At 48.0% G+C, this 17,180-nt stretch overlaps 1 protein-coding gene across 2 annotated transcripts in view; it reads left to right on the top strand.

The window, feature by feature from the left end:
- ZC3H3 (zinc finger CCCH-type containing 3) overlaps nucleotides 1-17,180 on the top strand; it is a 127,001-nt gene that overhangs the window by 87,414 nt on the left and 22,407 nt on the right. For both annotated transcript variants that reach the window (XM_030971857.1, XM_030971858.1), the window contains 4 exons: nucleotides 8,614-8,695; nucleotides 10,281-10,436; nucleotides 12,139-12,208; nucleotides 17,014-17,145. In XM_030971857.1, coding sequence (XP_030827717.1) covers nucleotides 8,614-8,695; nucleotides 10,281-10,436; nucleotides 12,139-12,208; nucleotides 17,014-17,145 — 440 coding nt within the window. The remainder of the gene's footprint in view (nucleotides 1-8,613; nucleotides 8,696-10,280; nucleotides 10,437-12,138; nucleotides 12,209-17,013; nucleotides 17,146-17,180) is intronic.

Here is a 17,180-nt window from a genome sequence, read left to right as displayed (position 1 = left end):
GGTTATAATTCTGCTCTTTCCCTGGATTTATAGGGTTGGGGTTTTTTATCTCTACTGTACAAAATCTGATGCCGGGCGCTGGGGCTGATCCATCCATTCCCAAGTGATTTATTGATGGATTCCCAGGCATTCCCAAGTGATTTATTGATGGATGCTGGTGGTGAGTGAAGATCTGATCCTGGGGATGCGCTTCCTGCGTCCTTGTGCTGTATTGGGATCAATCTTGAGGCTACCAGGAGCAATGGGAGGAGCAGTTTTCCATGGCTCTTCTGGAATTGGCTTTGTTGATGCTGGAGAGATGAGGAAGGCACATGGCTTGGGGACAAGGAAAGTGTCACTGCAATTCCAGGAAAAATTTTTGGAGGTGGTTTGAACGTAAAAAATCTCCCTGGAGCAATCACAGCATCATCACAACCTGTGCAGTTGCTGAGAACTTCGCTGTCATCCCACGTGCGGCTCTGCTCCCAAAGGATTTCTGTGCCTTCCACACTTGTCTCTGGAAAACTGCAAATAAAATACAGAAATAAAAAGACTTTTTATTTGCCTTTCCGGCTGGATAGGGATCTTGCATGTGGCATAGTTAATTACTTGGGCAAGGATGGAGAAGAAAACCCAGAGCTTAAACACTCTCTGCTCATCCCTGTGCAAGACAAAGATGTGGAATCACACATGGAAAAGCTCTTTCCCTTTGGGATAATTGGTATTTCAGCACCCATGTCTTTTTTCACTTTGCAGAAGTCTTGAAAATCGGCAGTGGGATGTTGTGGAAAGCATTGGCTATGTGGCAGTTAATTAAACAACCAGAATAATTTGGTTTCTCTGCTCACAAGGAACTTTCTTTCATTTCTTTCTCCAGCTGCTAAGGCATTTTCCAGAGTCTTGAGGAATTTCCATGAAATCAGGGAGAGAAGCAAAAGGTCCTGGGCGATGTAGAGTTTCACAAAGAAATACAGAAGGGGAAATACAAGATTGAAAGCAGCAGAAAGCAAATTAAGGTTTGACATTGTCCGGAAACCAGCCCTGACCCCAATCTCTGCACAAGTCGCTGCTGCTGCCGAGAGAGGAATTGCACTCTGTGAGCTGGGGCTGGCTCCAGCAGCGTTTTCCAGGTGTCCAGGCTATTTTTCCATGGGCAAATCCTCACCTGCATGATTTCTTCATGCTGAGGTTTTAGCTCTTGGTTGGAGAAAGGCTGGTGGCTTTGGGGACTGCAGAGGTGCCAGCCGGCCTCTTGAACAATGTGATTTTATTTATTGGGGTTTTCGAGTTGTCTCCATGACCGTAGATTCCAGAGCCTTGGAGATAACCAGGATTTTGAGCTCCCAAAGGTGGAGGCTTAAGAGGAGTTTTAAGTCCTCTCGAGCTGAGGCATCTCCCACACATTGTGATGGTGGCTCTGATCCCAGATAAACAAATTATTAATTAAAACATGGCTGAGTTCAGCCTTCCAGAACTGGGAGGGACTTTCCCTGCATCCAGATGCACTTCCTGTCTCCATCCTGCTGTGTAACGTCCCCTCCTGCCTCAGTTTCCCCTCTCTGCTGCAAAGGTGATCAGCTGGGGAGATGGAAGATCATGGAATCATGGAATAGTTTGGGTCAGAAAGGAGCTTAAAGACAATCTCATTCCAACCCCCTGCCATGGGCAGGGACATCTTCCACTATCCCAGGCTGATCCAAGCCCCACACAGCCTGGCCTTGGACACTTCCAGGGATGAGACAACCACAGCTTCTCTGGGCAGCCTGTGCCAGGGCCTCATCACCCTCGCAGGGAAGGGTTTCCTCTCAACAGTCCATCTAACCCTGCCCTCTGGCAGTGGGAAACCATTCCCCCTTTTCCTGTCCTTCCATCCCTTGTCCCAAGTCCCTCTCCAGCTGTCCTGGAGCCCCTTCAAGCACTGGAAGGGGCTCTCAGTTCTCTCCAGAGCCTTCTCTGCTCCAGGCTGGACATTCCCAGCTCTCCCAGCCTGGCTCCATGCCTTGGAGCATCTCTGGAGTCCCTCCTTCACTGCATCAGGCTGGGGACAGCTGACGGATGCTCCTGAGCACGATTTGGGCTGCAGTGGGAGAACTCCACACTCCACAGAGCTGGAAGAAAGTGCTCTCTGGCCTCCCTGTTTACCAACTAATTTTGGAAGTGCTGAATGTCACAGAAACATGCTTCCAACTTTTTCAAGGACGACGAAGTGCTCAGCGCTGCTGTTGGCCTAGCACTTGTGAGAATGCTTCTTCCTCAGAGCCACTCCTTTTTACAGAAGGAAAAGAAGGATTCAGGACTGGAATGTTTCCACCACCCGTCATCTGCCTCTTCTTGTAATTTTAAGAGGAATTTGGGAGGATTTTCTCTCGTGTGCCGAGCTTTGTCTTTTCCCTATGTCCGTGGAAACATCCCAAACTTCTTGTTTGTCCATCATGACCCTGTCTTCTGTCTTCAACACACCTTGAGTGTGTTGGGATCATACTGGAGGGATAAGGAAGACTTTGGTGGAGGAGAGACCAGCCCAATGCACCGAGATATGAGAGCAGGGAAATTTGAAATGTTGCTTTCCTCATGTTTCCACTGGTTTTGCTGTTGCTGGTGCTAGGATCCCTTTGTGCTCACTCCCTTTGAGGTGAATTCCTTGGGTTTGGGATTGCTCAGTCTCTTGCCTCTTTTTGAGCTCAATTCCTTGGCTTCTTCAGGATCAGCCCCTTGTTTTGGGATTGCTTTATCCCTCAGACACTTCCATCTCAATCTCTTGGGTTTGGGATTGCTCTGTCCCTTACCCATCTTGAATTAAATCCCTTGTCCTCTTTGGAAGTCATTCCCTTGGCTTTGGCATTGCTCAGTCCCTTACCTCTTCTGACCTCAGTTCCCTGGCTCCCTCGATCTCAGTGCTTTTTCTTTGGGATTATGGGATCCCTTGGTCCCTTTTGATCTCAATCCCATTGCTCCTTTTTTACTCAGTCCTTTGCCTTTGGGATTCCTCAATTCTTTCCTCTTCTCAGATTAGTTCTTTCTCTCTGGGGTTGCTCAATGCCTTGGCCACTTTTGAGCTCAGTTTCATGACCCCTTCAATCTCAAGGGTTTTTCTTTGGGATTGGGGAATCCTTTCAATCTCATTCAATCCCAATCCCGTGGTTTTGGGATTCTTCAATCCCTTACCCCTTTTGAGCTCAGTTCCTATGCACTTTCAATCCCTTGGCCCCTTCAATCTCAATCCCTTGTTTGTGGAATTGTTTTGTGTCTTTGAGCTCAGTCCCTCAATTTCTTTAAACTCAATCCCTTGTTTTTGGGATTTCTCAATCCCTTACCCTTTTTCACACCAGCTCCATGGCCCCCTCAGTCTGAGTGCCTTGTCTTTGGGATTGTGGGATCTCTTGGCCCCTTTGATCTCAATCCCTTGATTTTGGGATTGTTCAATCCCTCAGCCCCTTTGAGCTCAATCCCTTGGCCCCTTTTGAGCTTTATCCCTTGGTTTTGGGATTGTTCAATCCCTTTGACACCTTCACTCTCAATCCCTTGGTTTTGGGATTGTTCAATCCTTATATCCCTCTGGAGCTGGATCTTTTGGCCCCTTCAATCTCATGCCTTGGCTTTGGAGTTGCTCAATCTCTTTCACTTTATGAGCTCAATTCCTCAGCTCTGGAACTGCAGGGATCAGTTCCTGCTCCTGGCCCACATCTGCTCAGACAACATCCAACCCAGTGCTGCTTTATTAATTGAAGACTATTCATTAATTGAAGTTGCTTTGTTAATAAAACACTCGTGACCACCTGACTCGGGGACATTAATGGGATGCAGGGACAGTCGGGCAGGAAAACAGGAAAATCTGTGCTTGTTTAGAGGCAGCTCATCCCTTCTTTTTCTGTTGTCTTCTCTGGAATGAGGACTTGTGCTGTCCAGTGAGGGAAATAAATGACCCCCAGCAGCTGCGAGTGCTGATCCTCGAAATCCGCGGAACCCACTTAAATGAATAATAATTAAAGAAATAAATTTCCCCAAGTGCAGCCTCAAAACTTTCGGTTCAGCAATAAAGCCAAGGAGAGACTCGGAAAATGAATCGCTCGGCTCTTTCCGAAGGAGGCTGCGGTGGGAGAGGTGGGATGATAATGGAAACTATTAAAGGAGCCAGTGTGGTTTAAGGAAGCCTTTTCCAGGTCGTGTGGGAACAGGCTGGGGAGAGGTTGTGTGGTGATGCTGACACCTGAGGGATAAAAGGATTGAGCAATCCCAAAATAATGGAATTGAGGGGGAAGGGGCCAAGGGATTGAGGAATCCCAAAACTAAGGGATTGAGCTCGAAAGGGACCAAGGATATAAGGAATTGAATAATCCCAAAGAAAAGGTACTGAGATTCAAGGGGCCATGGAGTTTAGCTCAAAAGGGATAAGAGATTGAGGAATCCCAAACCCAAGGAATTGTACTCAATAAGCCAAAGGACTGAGCTCTAAAGGGATAAGGGACTGAACAATTCCAAAACCATGGGATTGGTGAGCAAAAAATGGGATGACCCTGTTGTGGTCATCCTCAATTTGGAGCACTGGCCAGCAGAGCTGATCACCTGCCTGTTGTTGCCAACCAGGCAAACCCCTGGTTGGTTCCCTCTGTGTGTCAGATTTCCATAAATTATCCTTGCCTAGGGATGGTGGAAGTAGATGGAAAGCAATGGGCTTGATACTCAACACATCATTCTGACAATGTTCCCACCCTCTTGCCCATCCCTTGGCCCTACCATACCCCAGCTCTGAATTTCTTCCTTTTTTTCTGCCTATTTCAGTTTTCTACTGGTTTTTTTCCCTCTGTGGGGAAGATTTCCACAAATTATCCTTGATTAGGGATTGTGGAAGATAGGAAGCAATGGGCTCAATACTCAATACTCAATACTCATCATTCTAACAGTATTCTCACCTTCTTGCCCATCATCCCTTGGTCCTGGCGCACCCTAATTCTGGATTTCTCTCTTTTCTGGATTTCTTCTTTTTTTTCAGTTTTTTACAGCTTTTCCACCATTTAAAAAAAGTAAATTATTGGATAAGATGCTCCAACAGACCTTTCCATGAGATGAGGCCTGATCCTTGAGCTGTGCCTCGAAGCAATAAAGTCCTTCCTAAATAATTAAACAGGCGATAATTAACTGTGATATTTGCAGCCAATTTTTAACTCAAAAGACTATTTGGAATATTGTTTTCAGGGTGTGTTTGTTGCATCCCAAGCTCCTGGGTGACGGGGAGCTGAGCAGGAATGTTGGATTGAATGGGAGCATCCTGATATCCATGTGGGAATGCTGGAAAGCACTGAGTGTTGTTCCTGAGTGCAGTTCCTGGGCTGCCAAGGGAAATCTCTGCCAACCTTTTCCTGGAGGAGAAGGACCTTGAGCCTCGAGCTGTGTTTTGGGGTTATGGAGATTAAAAACCCCAGGATACTGGAGATGGACCTGGATCTGCTTGAGCTGAGTTTTAGGATTAAGGATATGAAAAGATCCTATGTAATTTGTAGTTGGTGCAGGGGTGCAGCATCCAACCCTCTTGTTTTAAGCAATTTTTTTTGTTTGACAAGGATAAATTGTGCCTTTTCCCCCTTTTCCATCAAAAGCTGGAATTCCAAACGTCGAGCCAAACGCTGCGGAAAACACCGCGGGACTGCTTGGCTGTGGATTCCTTCCTAGGAGCAGGGGAAAAAAAAAAAGAAGGAGTTAGGCTGTAGCCCCCGCTATTAATCATAGCTGTAATCATGCATTTAATGAACATGACAGCTCCCGCTCCCTCCGGAGAGACGCGCGGAGTCTCCCGGCTGGATTGGGAACAACAATCACTTCTCACCGCGAGCCACCGGAGCCGCCAGCGTCAGGCTGGGATGATGCATTGAGAGAAACAGCCCTGTTTGCACGGGCTGTGGGTTTCCTTAAGGATGATGCTCTTGCAAGCGACTGAATCATCAGGAAAGGGGGAGAGAAGTCCACCTGTCCCTTCCACAGGGTGGAAAATACCCTGGCTGACGCCGCTGTGCTGGGTGTAATCACTTCAAATGCCCTCAGTGTGCAGTTCTTGATGCTCTCTGTGGCAGCTTTTCTTACTTTCCTGCTTTTTTCCCCCTCTCTGTTCTGTTCCCGCTGCCTTGGAGCATGCACATGGGAAGAATTTACCATGGCACCACTTTAAATTTCCACAGTGAGGGACTTTAGCAATGCCAGAGATGTGGGAATCACTTTCCTGATCCGACAGCACCGCTGTGTCCTGATGTTCTCCCCGGCTGGGAAGTGATTGAGGAGAAAAACGGGACAGATCTGGTACTGGGATGTGCCCAGTGTTTTGTCTGGACCAAATGAGACTCCCAAAGTCGAGCCCTGGGGGCATCATTTCATCTTTCTGTTTAATTTAGGCCAGACTGCAGCAAATTTTGGCTCCTGATGTTGGAATTTAACCCTTATCCCCTTTTCCAGTGTCTTTTGATGTCCCAATTTCACCCCAATTTCAATAATACAGCATCCAATGCCAGGAATACTTATTTATTAATGCATTTATTAATGCAAATCTCTTGTTGTGACCAGTTGGGAATTCCGAGTTGACAACCACCCTAAAAATCCAAAATTAGGCTCCTTGGACCTCCTGAAAAGTCGGGAACATCCAATCCCCTCTCCTGCACCCCCTTCTTGTTATTTGGATGTACACAAAGCTTTGACTTTTATTTAAACTCTTTTTCCATGATGCAGCAGCTTCAAAAAAATACCCTCATGGCAGAGCCTGAGTTTTCTCCATAAATCCCAAAGGATGGGGAAATGTTTAATTACGGAGCTTTCTTGGCTTGGCTCCTCCTGGGGAAATATTTGGGTGATTTTCTAATAGTTTCGGGAGCATTTGCACAAGGGATGAATAATTAGAGAGTGGGAAAATGTGGATGGGGGTTTTCTTTGCCAGCTTCCAGGTGCTCTGCCAGACCTGGATGGATCTCACATGGATTTTGTCATGGAGGGGACCAGCTCTTGGGTAGTTAAACTCCCTTTGGGATGCAAGTTAATTCCTGGAATGGGAGATACACATCATGTTATTGCATGGTTCTTGCTGGCAAATGAAAGCTGGGGAAAAAAAGCCCAATAAAATAATTTCATTGATGTATTTTTGTTACGTAAAAATTCCAGCCCATGGGCAGGAGGCTGTTGACCCTTTTATTTATCCACTATCTCTTTAGTGATTCCTCCTTTCTGGCCAAGGTGACCTTTAAGGGCCCTTCCAGCCCTAACCATTCCACGATTCAGTGATTCCAGACTTGTTCATCCCTGTGTATCTGCTTTTATCCCCAAATATTAAATATTTAGAGGGATTGTGTGCTGCCCTCAGGAGCTGATTCCTGCTGTAGCTTTAAGGAATATTACACTGAATTCCATAGGGCTGAGGATGCTCCAGGCCTATCCTAATGGATTTTAATTTGGTGCTTTCTCCCGACATTGTTTGGGAAGTCAACCTTGCTCTTAATTGAGACTCAATTGAGACTTAATTGGAGCATCCCAAAGTTGGCGAATGTTTATTCTAGCAGAAAAAAAAGATGCTCCCACACTTGGCACGAGAAGGAATTTTAAAAAAACGGGAAAAAAACCATCTCAGTGGTGGCTCAAATGCCCCGTTGATGGAATTTGATGTGCAGAGGGAACAGATGGGGCTTCTCTGACGCCGGCAGCCGAGTGACAGCTCGCGGTGCCGCGCAATCAAATTCCACTCGCTCAACTTCCCCAACACGCCCGGGCTGGCAGGTGAGTGACTGAGCCGCTCTCATCCCACCTGGAAAACTGAAATCCAGCCTTCCTTTCCCATCCATTCTTCCCTGCACCAGTCAAGGATGATTTAATTCCATGCGTGCATGGATGGGAGTGGGCGCTGGGCTTCCCTGTCCAGCTGCGGGGAGCGGCCAAGCCAAGCGTGGAAATTTGTTGGATTGATGGTGGAAGCGTGGGATTTGCTTGGAGAAGTGTTCTGACACGTTTGGGTGCTGAGGGGGAAAATTCCTGCTGTGTTTAGGGCTGGCAAGGAGCACTTCTGCCGGGGCTGCTCCAGAGGTAGGAAGTCCCTGAAGGTCATCTTTGTCCCTTGGTTCTCTGGGAGCTCCGTGCTTTGGGTTAAATAAGGTCATGGAATCACGGAATGGTTTGGGTTGGGAGGGAGCTTGAAGATCATCCAGTTCCAACCCTCTGCCAGGGGCAGGGACACCTTCCACTATTCCAGGTTGCTCTAAGCTCTGTCCAAGCTGGCCTTGGGCACTTCCAGGGATGGGGAATCCATAGTTTCTCTGGGCAATTTGTGCCAGGGCCTCCCCACTCTCACAGGGAAGAATTTTTTCCCTATATCCCATCTCTCCCTGCCTTCTGGCAGTGGGAAGCCATTCCCTCTGCTTTGCCACTCCAGGTTCTTGCCCATAGTTCCTCTCCAGCTCTCCTGGAGCCCCTTTAGGCAATGGAGGGGGCTCCATGTTCTCCTTGGAACCTTTTCCAGGTCAAACAACCCCAGATCTCACAGCTTTTCCTCATAGCAAAGGGTCTCCATCCCTCCAATAATTTCTGTGGACCTAAGGTACTGAGGGCTATGTGAATTCCTGCAGAATTTTTCTATTCCAAGCAATGATGTATGTTTTTCTCTCTCTCCAGCGCTGAGATTGCACTCCACACCCAGTCCTGGGGTCTTTTCACCCAGCCTGAGCAGATCCTCAACGTGCCGATACATTGCCAGGTCTGTACTCATGGGAAGCAGGAATGACATGCTCCATCTTTGGAATTATGCTCAGGAGGGAATCAGGAGCTTCAGGAGCAGCTGTTGAACTGGAGGATGATTTGGTGAAGCTCTGGCTTCTGCTTTTCTGCAGCTTCTACTTCGAGGTGGTTTTAAGCTCAGCCAGTCTCCCCACCCTCCCATGGAAGAATTTCTTCCCAATATACCATCTATCCCTGCCCTCCAAGAGTAGGAAGCCATTCCCCTTTTCCTGTCCCTCCATCCCTTGTCCAAAGTCCCTGTCCAGCTCTCCTGGAGCCCCTTTAGGCACTGGAAGGGGCTCTAGGGTGTGCCTGGACAGCCAGGATGGACATTCCCAGCTCTCCCAGCCTGGCTCCAGAGCAGAAGGGCTCCAGCCACTGGAGCATCTCCAGGGCCTCCTCTGGACCTGCTCCAGCAGCTTCACATCACCCTTCTGTTGGACCCCAGAGCTGGAGGCAGCTCTGCAGGTGGGATCTCACCTGAGTGGGGCTGAGGGGCAGAAATTCCCCATCTCCTCCTGCCCACACTGTGGGATGAACCCAGGACATTCTGGGCTCCCATGGCTGGATCATGTGGAGCTTCTCATCCACCAACTCCCCCGAGTCCTTCTCCTCAGGGCTGCTCTCAATCCATTCCCCACCCAGCCTGGATTTGTGCTTGGGATTACCTACTACACATCCAGGACCTTACACTTGGCCTTGCACCTCTTTTTAATCCAGGAGCTGCAGACAGCCAGCAATTACAGAGGTAAAAATGTGCATTTCCTCTGAAAATAATTTCCTTGACCCTGTGTTTTTCATGGATAATGCACTGTGTCCTCATTAAACCAGATCTAACCGTGCCCTACCACCAAATTATCTGCTTGGAGAGATCTGATGTGCCCCCCATGGTTTGTGTTCACCTGGATCTCACCACTTCCCCTCTTCCACCTGGTCTCACACATCCCAAGAGCTGCTGGGTAATTCCCTCTCCAGCTGGAAGCTCAAGGAGAACATGTGCTGAGCAACTTCTGAGCTCCTTAAGTAGCTTCTAGTGGGACCAGGCAATTAAAAAGGAGCTTTTCTGTTCTCTGCTGGTACTTTTTGTTCCTGTGGCCATCACCTAGGTGCTCGTTCTTTGAAGTTCATGAGCAGGTGCCCACTTGAAGGCCATGAGTAGCATCAGGCCCAGCTGGTGGGACATACGCTGAAGAGCCCTCCAAGTCATTCAGCCTTAGCATCCAGTGCTGCACAAGGAGAGGATGTTTCCTTCCTCAGCATATTCCCCAAAAGTGTGGGAAACCCTCTCCATGCTCATAAAATCCGAGTAGAAAATCAGAGTTACGGGGATGGGAAGGGATCTCACTGGTTGCTTTGGTGTAACCTTGCAGATTTTTAATGGTTTGGGGTAAAATCAGCCAAAAATTGAAAATATTTAAGGGCTTATGAGCATGAACTTCCTAAATATTTCACTCTGCTTAGATGGGCTTCTCTGTGGTTTCAGGTATTGTTGAGATGTCTTCTTCATGTCATTGTGGTGTCAGAACTGGAGGTTTTCCCTGACCTTGTCCCTCTTTCTCCCTCAGCCGTGCTGTGCAGAGGAGCTTGGCCATCATCCGTCAAGCCAAGCAGAAGAAGAAAAAGAAGGAATATTGTATGTACTACAACCGCTTTGGGAAGTGCAATCGGGGCGAGAGCTGCCCCTACATCCACGATCCAGAGAAAGTGGCCGTCTGCACCAGGTAGGGATGGACACGGAATTGTGGTGAACTGGGACGTTGGGTGGCTTTGGTGCTTCCTTGTGGGGCATTCCTAAGGGAAACCAACTGATAACAGAGTTGTAGGACAACAGGAATGGGAGTTCTGGGTCAGGTGTAGGTTCTGCACTGTTGGGTTGGAAGGAGGAGGACAAGAAGAGGCCAGAGAATCATGGAATTGTTTTGGCTGGAAGGGGCATCAAAGATCACTGAATTCCAAACCCCTGCCATGGGCAGGGACACCTTCCACTATCCCAGGTTACTCCAAGCCCTGTCCAGCTTGGCCTGGAACACTTTCAAGGATGGGGCAGCCACATTTTGTCTGGAATTCCATTCCAGGGCCTCACCAGCCTCACAGGGAAAAATATCTCTTCCTAATATCCTATCTATCCCTCTGGCAGTGGGAAGCCATTCTCCGTGTCCTGTCACTCCATCCCTTGTCCCAAATCCCTCTTTGGCTCTCTTGGAGCCTGTTTAGGCACTGGAAGGGACTCTAAGGTCCCTTTGGAGCCTTCTTTTCTGGGCTGGGTGACTTGAGCCCCTGCCCTGACCACACTCCAGGTTATTCCTTCAGGAGCATTCCTCAGATCCATTTGGATCAGTCCAGCAGATTTGAATCCCTCAGCCTGTGACCTCATGCAGCTCCGAGACTTGGTGATTTATTCCAGGAGAACTGATCTGTGTTGGCAGTTCATTAGACCTGCCCAAGAGTTGATTAAACTCTATTATGAGTCATTTAAAAAGTGCAGAAGAGCCAACTCCACTGATGAACTCCTGGAGTAATTTTTCCATAAAATTGCTGCTGTGCTGGAATCACTTGGAAGTTGCTCAAAGCTCGATGGGAGACAATAGAGGAGGGGAAGGTGATTTATTGTTTTTTTAACTGATTTTACTCCTTCTCACTCATTCTCCCATAACAAATCCCGTAACTCCTTGCCTACTTTAGGAATTGTGCTCCTTGAAGTCTTTTGGGTCTCCAACCTGTCTCATTTCCGTGGATCATTGGAGGACAACACTGATTTCTCCCAGTTTTGTGTCTCCTCATCCTTGTTCCTTTATCTCTAATTCCATTCTTTAGCTTTCCCTTATAATTTTATAATTTTGTTAATCTGGTCTCACAGTGGTCAATCCTAGGAAAACTCTTGACATCCTCATGTGCTTTGGGATCTTGGTTCCTGTTCTGGGCCTGTCTTTGCTCCTCCTGATCACTGGCCGCTCTCACCTGCAGCTTCATCCAGCATCTCTTGGAATGGGGTCATAGAATCCTGGAATGGTTTGGATTGGAAAGAACTTTCAAGATCATCCAATCCACCCCCCTGCCATAGGCAGGGACACTTTCCACTATCCAAGCTCCAAGCCTTGTCTCACCTAGCCTTGAACACTTCCAGGGATGGGGAATCCACAGCTTTTCTTGGCAATTTGGAATAATCAGGGCTCAAGGAAGGACCTTTCTCCTTCTGGGAGCATCATGTTTGAATTCTGGGATATAAGCCTTGCTCTGCCTACTAATGAGCAGCCAAATGTGATGAAAGAATAAAGTCCATCAGGAATCATCAGCTACTCTTCCAGCAAGGGGGATCTCTACTAATTTAGGGTGTGAAATGGGTTTATGGGTGAGCTCGGCAACAATTGTGTGGTTTTTGTGGCCCACCTGGTGTCCAACCTGCTCCTTCTGCTTTATCTCCAGGTTTCTCCGTGGCACGTGCAAGAAGACGGATGGGACCTGTCCATTTTCCCACAAGGTGTCCAAGGACAAGGTCTGTGTGACTTCCCAAAGGGATTGTGGCTCTGTGTTCAAAGGGGTGGTTGTAGGAAGGTTCTTCCTCACTGAGTGCTTCCAACTGAGTTTGGAGTTTCCTTGCTGAGCTGTTCAGGCTCCTGAATCATGACAGAGCCATGGAATGGTTTGGGATGGATGGGACCTTCAGGATCATCTCATTCCTACCCCTCTGCAATGGGCAGGGACACCTTCCACTATCCCAGGTTGCTCCAAGCCCCGTCCAACCCAGCCTTGAATTTTTCCAGGGATGGGGCATCCACAGCTTCTCTGGGAAACCTGTGCCAGGGCCTCCCCACCCTATGTCTAGAAAAGACCTATGAGGTCTTAAAGATCTAAAAAGGACCTCCAAGATAATCAAGTCCATTTAGATGCATCTAATCCTTCCCTACTTCCGTAAGATCACATTTCCCTGGAAATCCCTCTGTGCTGGGGTCAGAGAATGTTCCAACAAACATAACTTGGAGGTATAAATTAATAAAAATCAATTCTAAGATGCCAAGCAGCAAAATCAGGTTGAAACCATGGCAAAACAACTCTCGAGTTCATTGTTTTCCACCTTCTTGATGTATTTGGAGCTCTGTAGTTTTATTACACAAGGTGTAAAAATAATCCAGAGTTTTTATTTTGGGTTTATCAGTGATGATTTAGCACCTCGGCCTGTGTTTAATGGCTGGGATCTCCACTTGGATGTAGCTTTGGAGACTCCATCACGGAAGCTGAGGTGCCTGAGGCACGTTCCTTGTCCATGGGGAGCTCATAAGTTATCGGGGAAGTTGCTCCCAATGAGACACGGGGCACCAGATGTTTTTTACATGGATTTCTCTTCAGAGTCACTTAATCACGAGTACATAAAACAGGGATGGGGACAGCTGCATTCCCTGGCTCGTGGCGTGTCAGAGCAGGAACGGGGATGAGGATTGATAGATGGAAAAAAAGTTTGGGTTTTTTTTTTTTCATCCTGTAACAGCGTCAGACTTCAGAAATAAGGAAGCCGAGAATGAAGGAAGCTTCGCTGGTGGATTGGCTGTTGGTTTATCCAAAATTATTGTAATTAGTGAGGCCAGCTACTTGTCATCCTCGTAAACAAAGTGCAACCCTCTGCCTGCGCCTCTGAGGTGAAGGATTGAAATTCATCCACAGAACCATGAGCTCCAAATTAAATGAATTTCAGAAGGTGGTGGAGTCTTTTTTGGTCCCAGTGCAAAAAAACCTAGATGAAACTTGGGAATTGGACATGCCCAATGAGCTGTTGCAGTTGGTGGTTTATCCACCAAAGAATGAATGTGATGGTTGGATGTGGATGAATTTGTGGTCTCTCTACCCAGGAATATTTCTCGACATGTTTAAATTCCTGGTGGAAATGTGGCCTCAGTTTCCCCTCCAGGAACACTTGGTCCCTCAAGGAGGACCTCTAGATTTGGCTTCTGGGCTCTGTTTTGGGTGAAAAAATGGAAAATGATGGAAAACTCAACCTTTAGTGGCACCTCACCAGTCTGAGAAGAATAACAGTGATATTGTGGTAATAAAACTGAATTAAAAAGGAGTGACCATGTCAAGGAGCTGTTTGCCAATAGCATTCTGGGGACAAAATCCCTGGGATGGGATCCCACGGGATGCAGTGACCTCAGCCCATCTCACCTTTATCCTGAGCTAATGAAGCATCACCTAAACTCAGGATGAATCAGCAATTAACAAACCAAAATCATAGCAGGCAGTACCAGCTCTGAAAAGCTTTCGGAGCACATATTTCCTGCCATGCTCCGTTGGGAAGGGGAATTATTTTTCACAGGATTAGCCAACCTGAGGGTGGTTCAAAGGTCTCCCTGTTTGCCACCTTGTCATCAGCAAGGGCTGGAAGAGAAACAACCTCCTCCATGGAGTTCAAACTTGTTCCAGGGTGATTTATTGCCATGGGAATGCTGCTTCCTAAAGCGGGAGGCAACTTCACTTTCCAGGTCCTGGAGCTCCTCGTTAACCTGAGTTGGTTCTTGGCAAAGGTGGCTTTTCCCTCATTTATCAGGGCTGGGAAAAGCAGGTGGAGGCACTCAGCAGAGCAAGGAAGCAGTTTTCCTCCTGCTAGTGGAGTTTTTTGAGTAAATTCTACCTTTTCCTCAGGTGAAGGATTGTGCCTCGTTGGTTTTTGGCTGTTTGAGTTGAGGTTTTAATGCAATACATGTTTTTTGCCGTGGGATGATGTGGTGGTTTGGGGATTCCTGATTTCTCTGGTCCTGTCGATTTCATTATGTGGTTACTGGGGAGGGACACCCCAAAACCTCCTCATCAGAGAAAGTGCAGGTTGTTGTGTGTCTCACCTCAGTGGGATTTCACTGGGATGGGATATCCAGTCCAGGAGGTGAAGGATCAAAGGCTGGCAGGGCTTGGCTCTTGTTTTCAGGACAAAACAATTTCTCAGCCTTCTTGCACTCCCATGCCTCGGTGTCCCCACTGAAAAATGGGAATAATCACTATTTTCTATAGGAAAAATCACAGTTTTCTATGGAAAACTGCATGGATTCAGCTGTCACAGTAGCAGGGAGCTTTTCCCCATCTTAGAGTAGCAAACTCCTTGCTCCAAGCAGGGAACGATCTCCAGGATGGAGAATGGCTCCAGATTGTCACTGAGCTTTGCAGATCCAAACTCCAGTGGTTTTCATCACCCTCTGGTGATGGAAGAAAGAGCCTGGGGAAGAGGGAAAGCTCTTCTTCTTCTGCCATGGGCAGGAACACCTTTCACTATCCCATATTGCTCCAAGCCCTATCCAGCCTGGACTTGGGCACTTGCAGGGATGAGGCAGCCACAGCTTCTCTGCGTATCCTGTGCCAGGGCCTCACAGTTAAAGAATTTTGCTCCACAGGAGACTCAGGCAGAGCCTTTGATGAGAAGCACCCGCTGAAGTGACATACAGGGAATTTTTCCACAGTGGATCAGAGCCACTGACACATCCCAACAATGGGGAGAAACCAGGAAATCTGAAGGAAGCGAAGGTTGTGAGAGGCCGGGACTCAAGAAGCCGCCCGCTGCTGTTCCAACAGCTTTTCCCCTTGAGGAACTCAGAAAGAATCAGCATTTTTCTCCCTAATAGAGCTTCAAAACTCAGTTGTGAGCAATTTGGAGGCTCACGTGGAGTTTCGGGTTCATTTAGCTGCTGCCTCCAGAGCTTGTAGAGAGTCAAAGCTGTCGAAGGCGGCCGCAGCGCCCCAGTGCCTTGAATTAATGTTATTGTTATTTGTGTGGACGTGCTGGGGTGCAAACAAGGTTAATTGAAATGAGAGCGCTGCTTCCTCTTGATAATGGCTTGGGCTTGACAGCGAGGAGGAGTTTATTTTTGTCGGAGAGCTGCCTTTATTATCCCTTTTTATTAGAGCTAATTTGGGCTCTATATCAAAAACTACATTAAGGGAATCGTTTACGGTCACACCACCAGCACTGCCAAAGATCGCCCCAGAGCCCTGTCCTTTATGTTAATGTCTGCAGTTAAAAGACAATTAAAAATAAACTCTCCTCTTTTAAAGCACCCTTTGTTTTCTTTCCTCTAGGCCTCCAGCGAGGCAATTTAGTTCAACCCTTAATGTGCCCTTCAGGGATAAGGGATTTTTCCGGATAGCCCCGGCCGTGGTTATTGCAGGATTGTAAATATTACTTGGGGATGCTTGAACTGGTGGGACCAGGATGCTGCTGGTGAATGGGGTGATCAATACCATGCCAAGCAGTGAGGAAATTCGGGATGTAGGAGCAGGAGGAGCCGGACCTTCGGGAAGTGCACATTCCAGGTGGCAGCTGCCTGGTCGGGGCGGGAAACGGGAAGCTGCCAGTGGTTGCCGGTGAGTTAAGGATGCTGAAATATGGCAGCAGGCTGGTAATTTGTTTTTAATGATAACAGCTGGCAGAAGGTGAAGTTTGTGCTTTGAGGACGATGAGGAGAATCCTTGCTCCGTCGGTTTTCCCCGTCGGCTGTCGCGCTGCGGAAGCTCGGGAATGCTGGAGCGTGGGATCAGGGATCTGCTCCGTGTATCCCACTGGTCTCCTTCTCTAATGCTCAGGGCAGGAGCTGCTCTCCTCCTCATTTCACTCCCTTCTGGAGCATCCCTGCTTGCCCTGGTGTGCAGGAACAGGCATCACACCCCTGGGGAATTCCAGAATAATGCCTTGGAATGATGCAGCGCCCCCAAAATCCTTGCGGAGGTGCTTTTTCCCCCCTTTCTAGGAACCACCTTTTGGAGCCTTTATCAAACCCCCTTCCAGCCAGCTCTGTATCCACGGAAGAGCCAAATGGGAAGCACCCCCAGGATGGTGTTTTGGCCTTTGTGATGGCCAAATTTTCCTCTGGGATATTGGGATTCCCTCTGAGAATTCCCTGCGGGATGTTGCAGCCAGGCTGGGTGTGTTCCCTGCGCCGCCGTTGCCATCTCCATCGCTGCATCATCCTTTGCAAAAGGTGTTCCCAGAATTTATGACATTTCCCCATCCCTTCCCTACACTGTCCAGAGGGAATTTGCTTCCTGATGGCAGTTTCCAGCTTTTCACCCTCTGTCCAGCATCCTGAAAGATGCTGAGGGAAGCGCCTTCGCTCCCTGCGTATCCAAACACCGGGAACACGTAATAGCAGGGAGCTGCCTTGCCGGAGACCAATGGAAGAGCTAAAAACACCTCTGGGATGGGTGGCTGGCAAAAGATTTCTATTTATTTTATGCTTGTCACGCTTTTATTTCAGGTCTGGGGGTTGCAGTGATTCCGAGTCACGGGTTTAGGGAATTGCTGACGGGTTGCTCCTTCTCTTGCAGATGCCGGTGTGTTCCTACTACTTGAAGGGAATCTGCAGCAACAGCAATTGCCCCTACAGCCATGTCTACGTGTCCAGGAAGGCAGAAGTGTGCCAGGATTTCCTCAAAGGATATTGTCCTATGGGAGAAAAGGTAAAGAGGGATTTATCCCAGCTGTTGTGGGCCAA

Source organism: Camarhynchus parvulus, chromosome 2 (assembly GCF_901933205.1).
Source record: "Camarhynchus parvulus chromosome 2, STF_HiC, whole genome shotgun sequence".
Lineage (NCBI taxonomy): Eukaryota > Metazoa > Chordata > Aves > Passeriformes > Thraupidae > Camarhynchus > Camarhynchus parvulus.
This window is presented reverse-complemented; position numbering and strand designations above follow the sequence as displayed.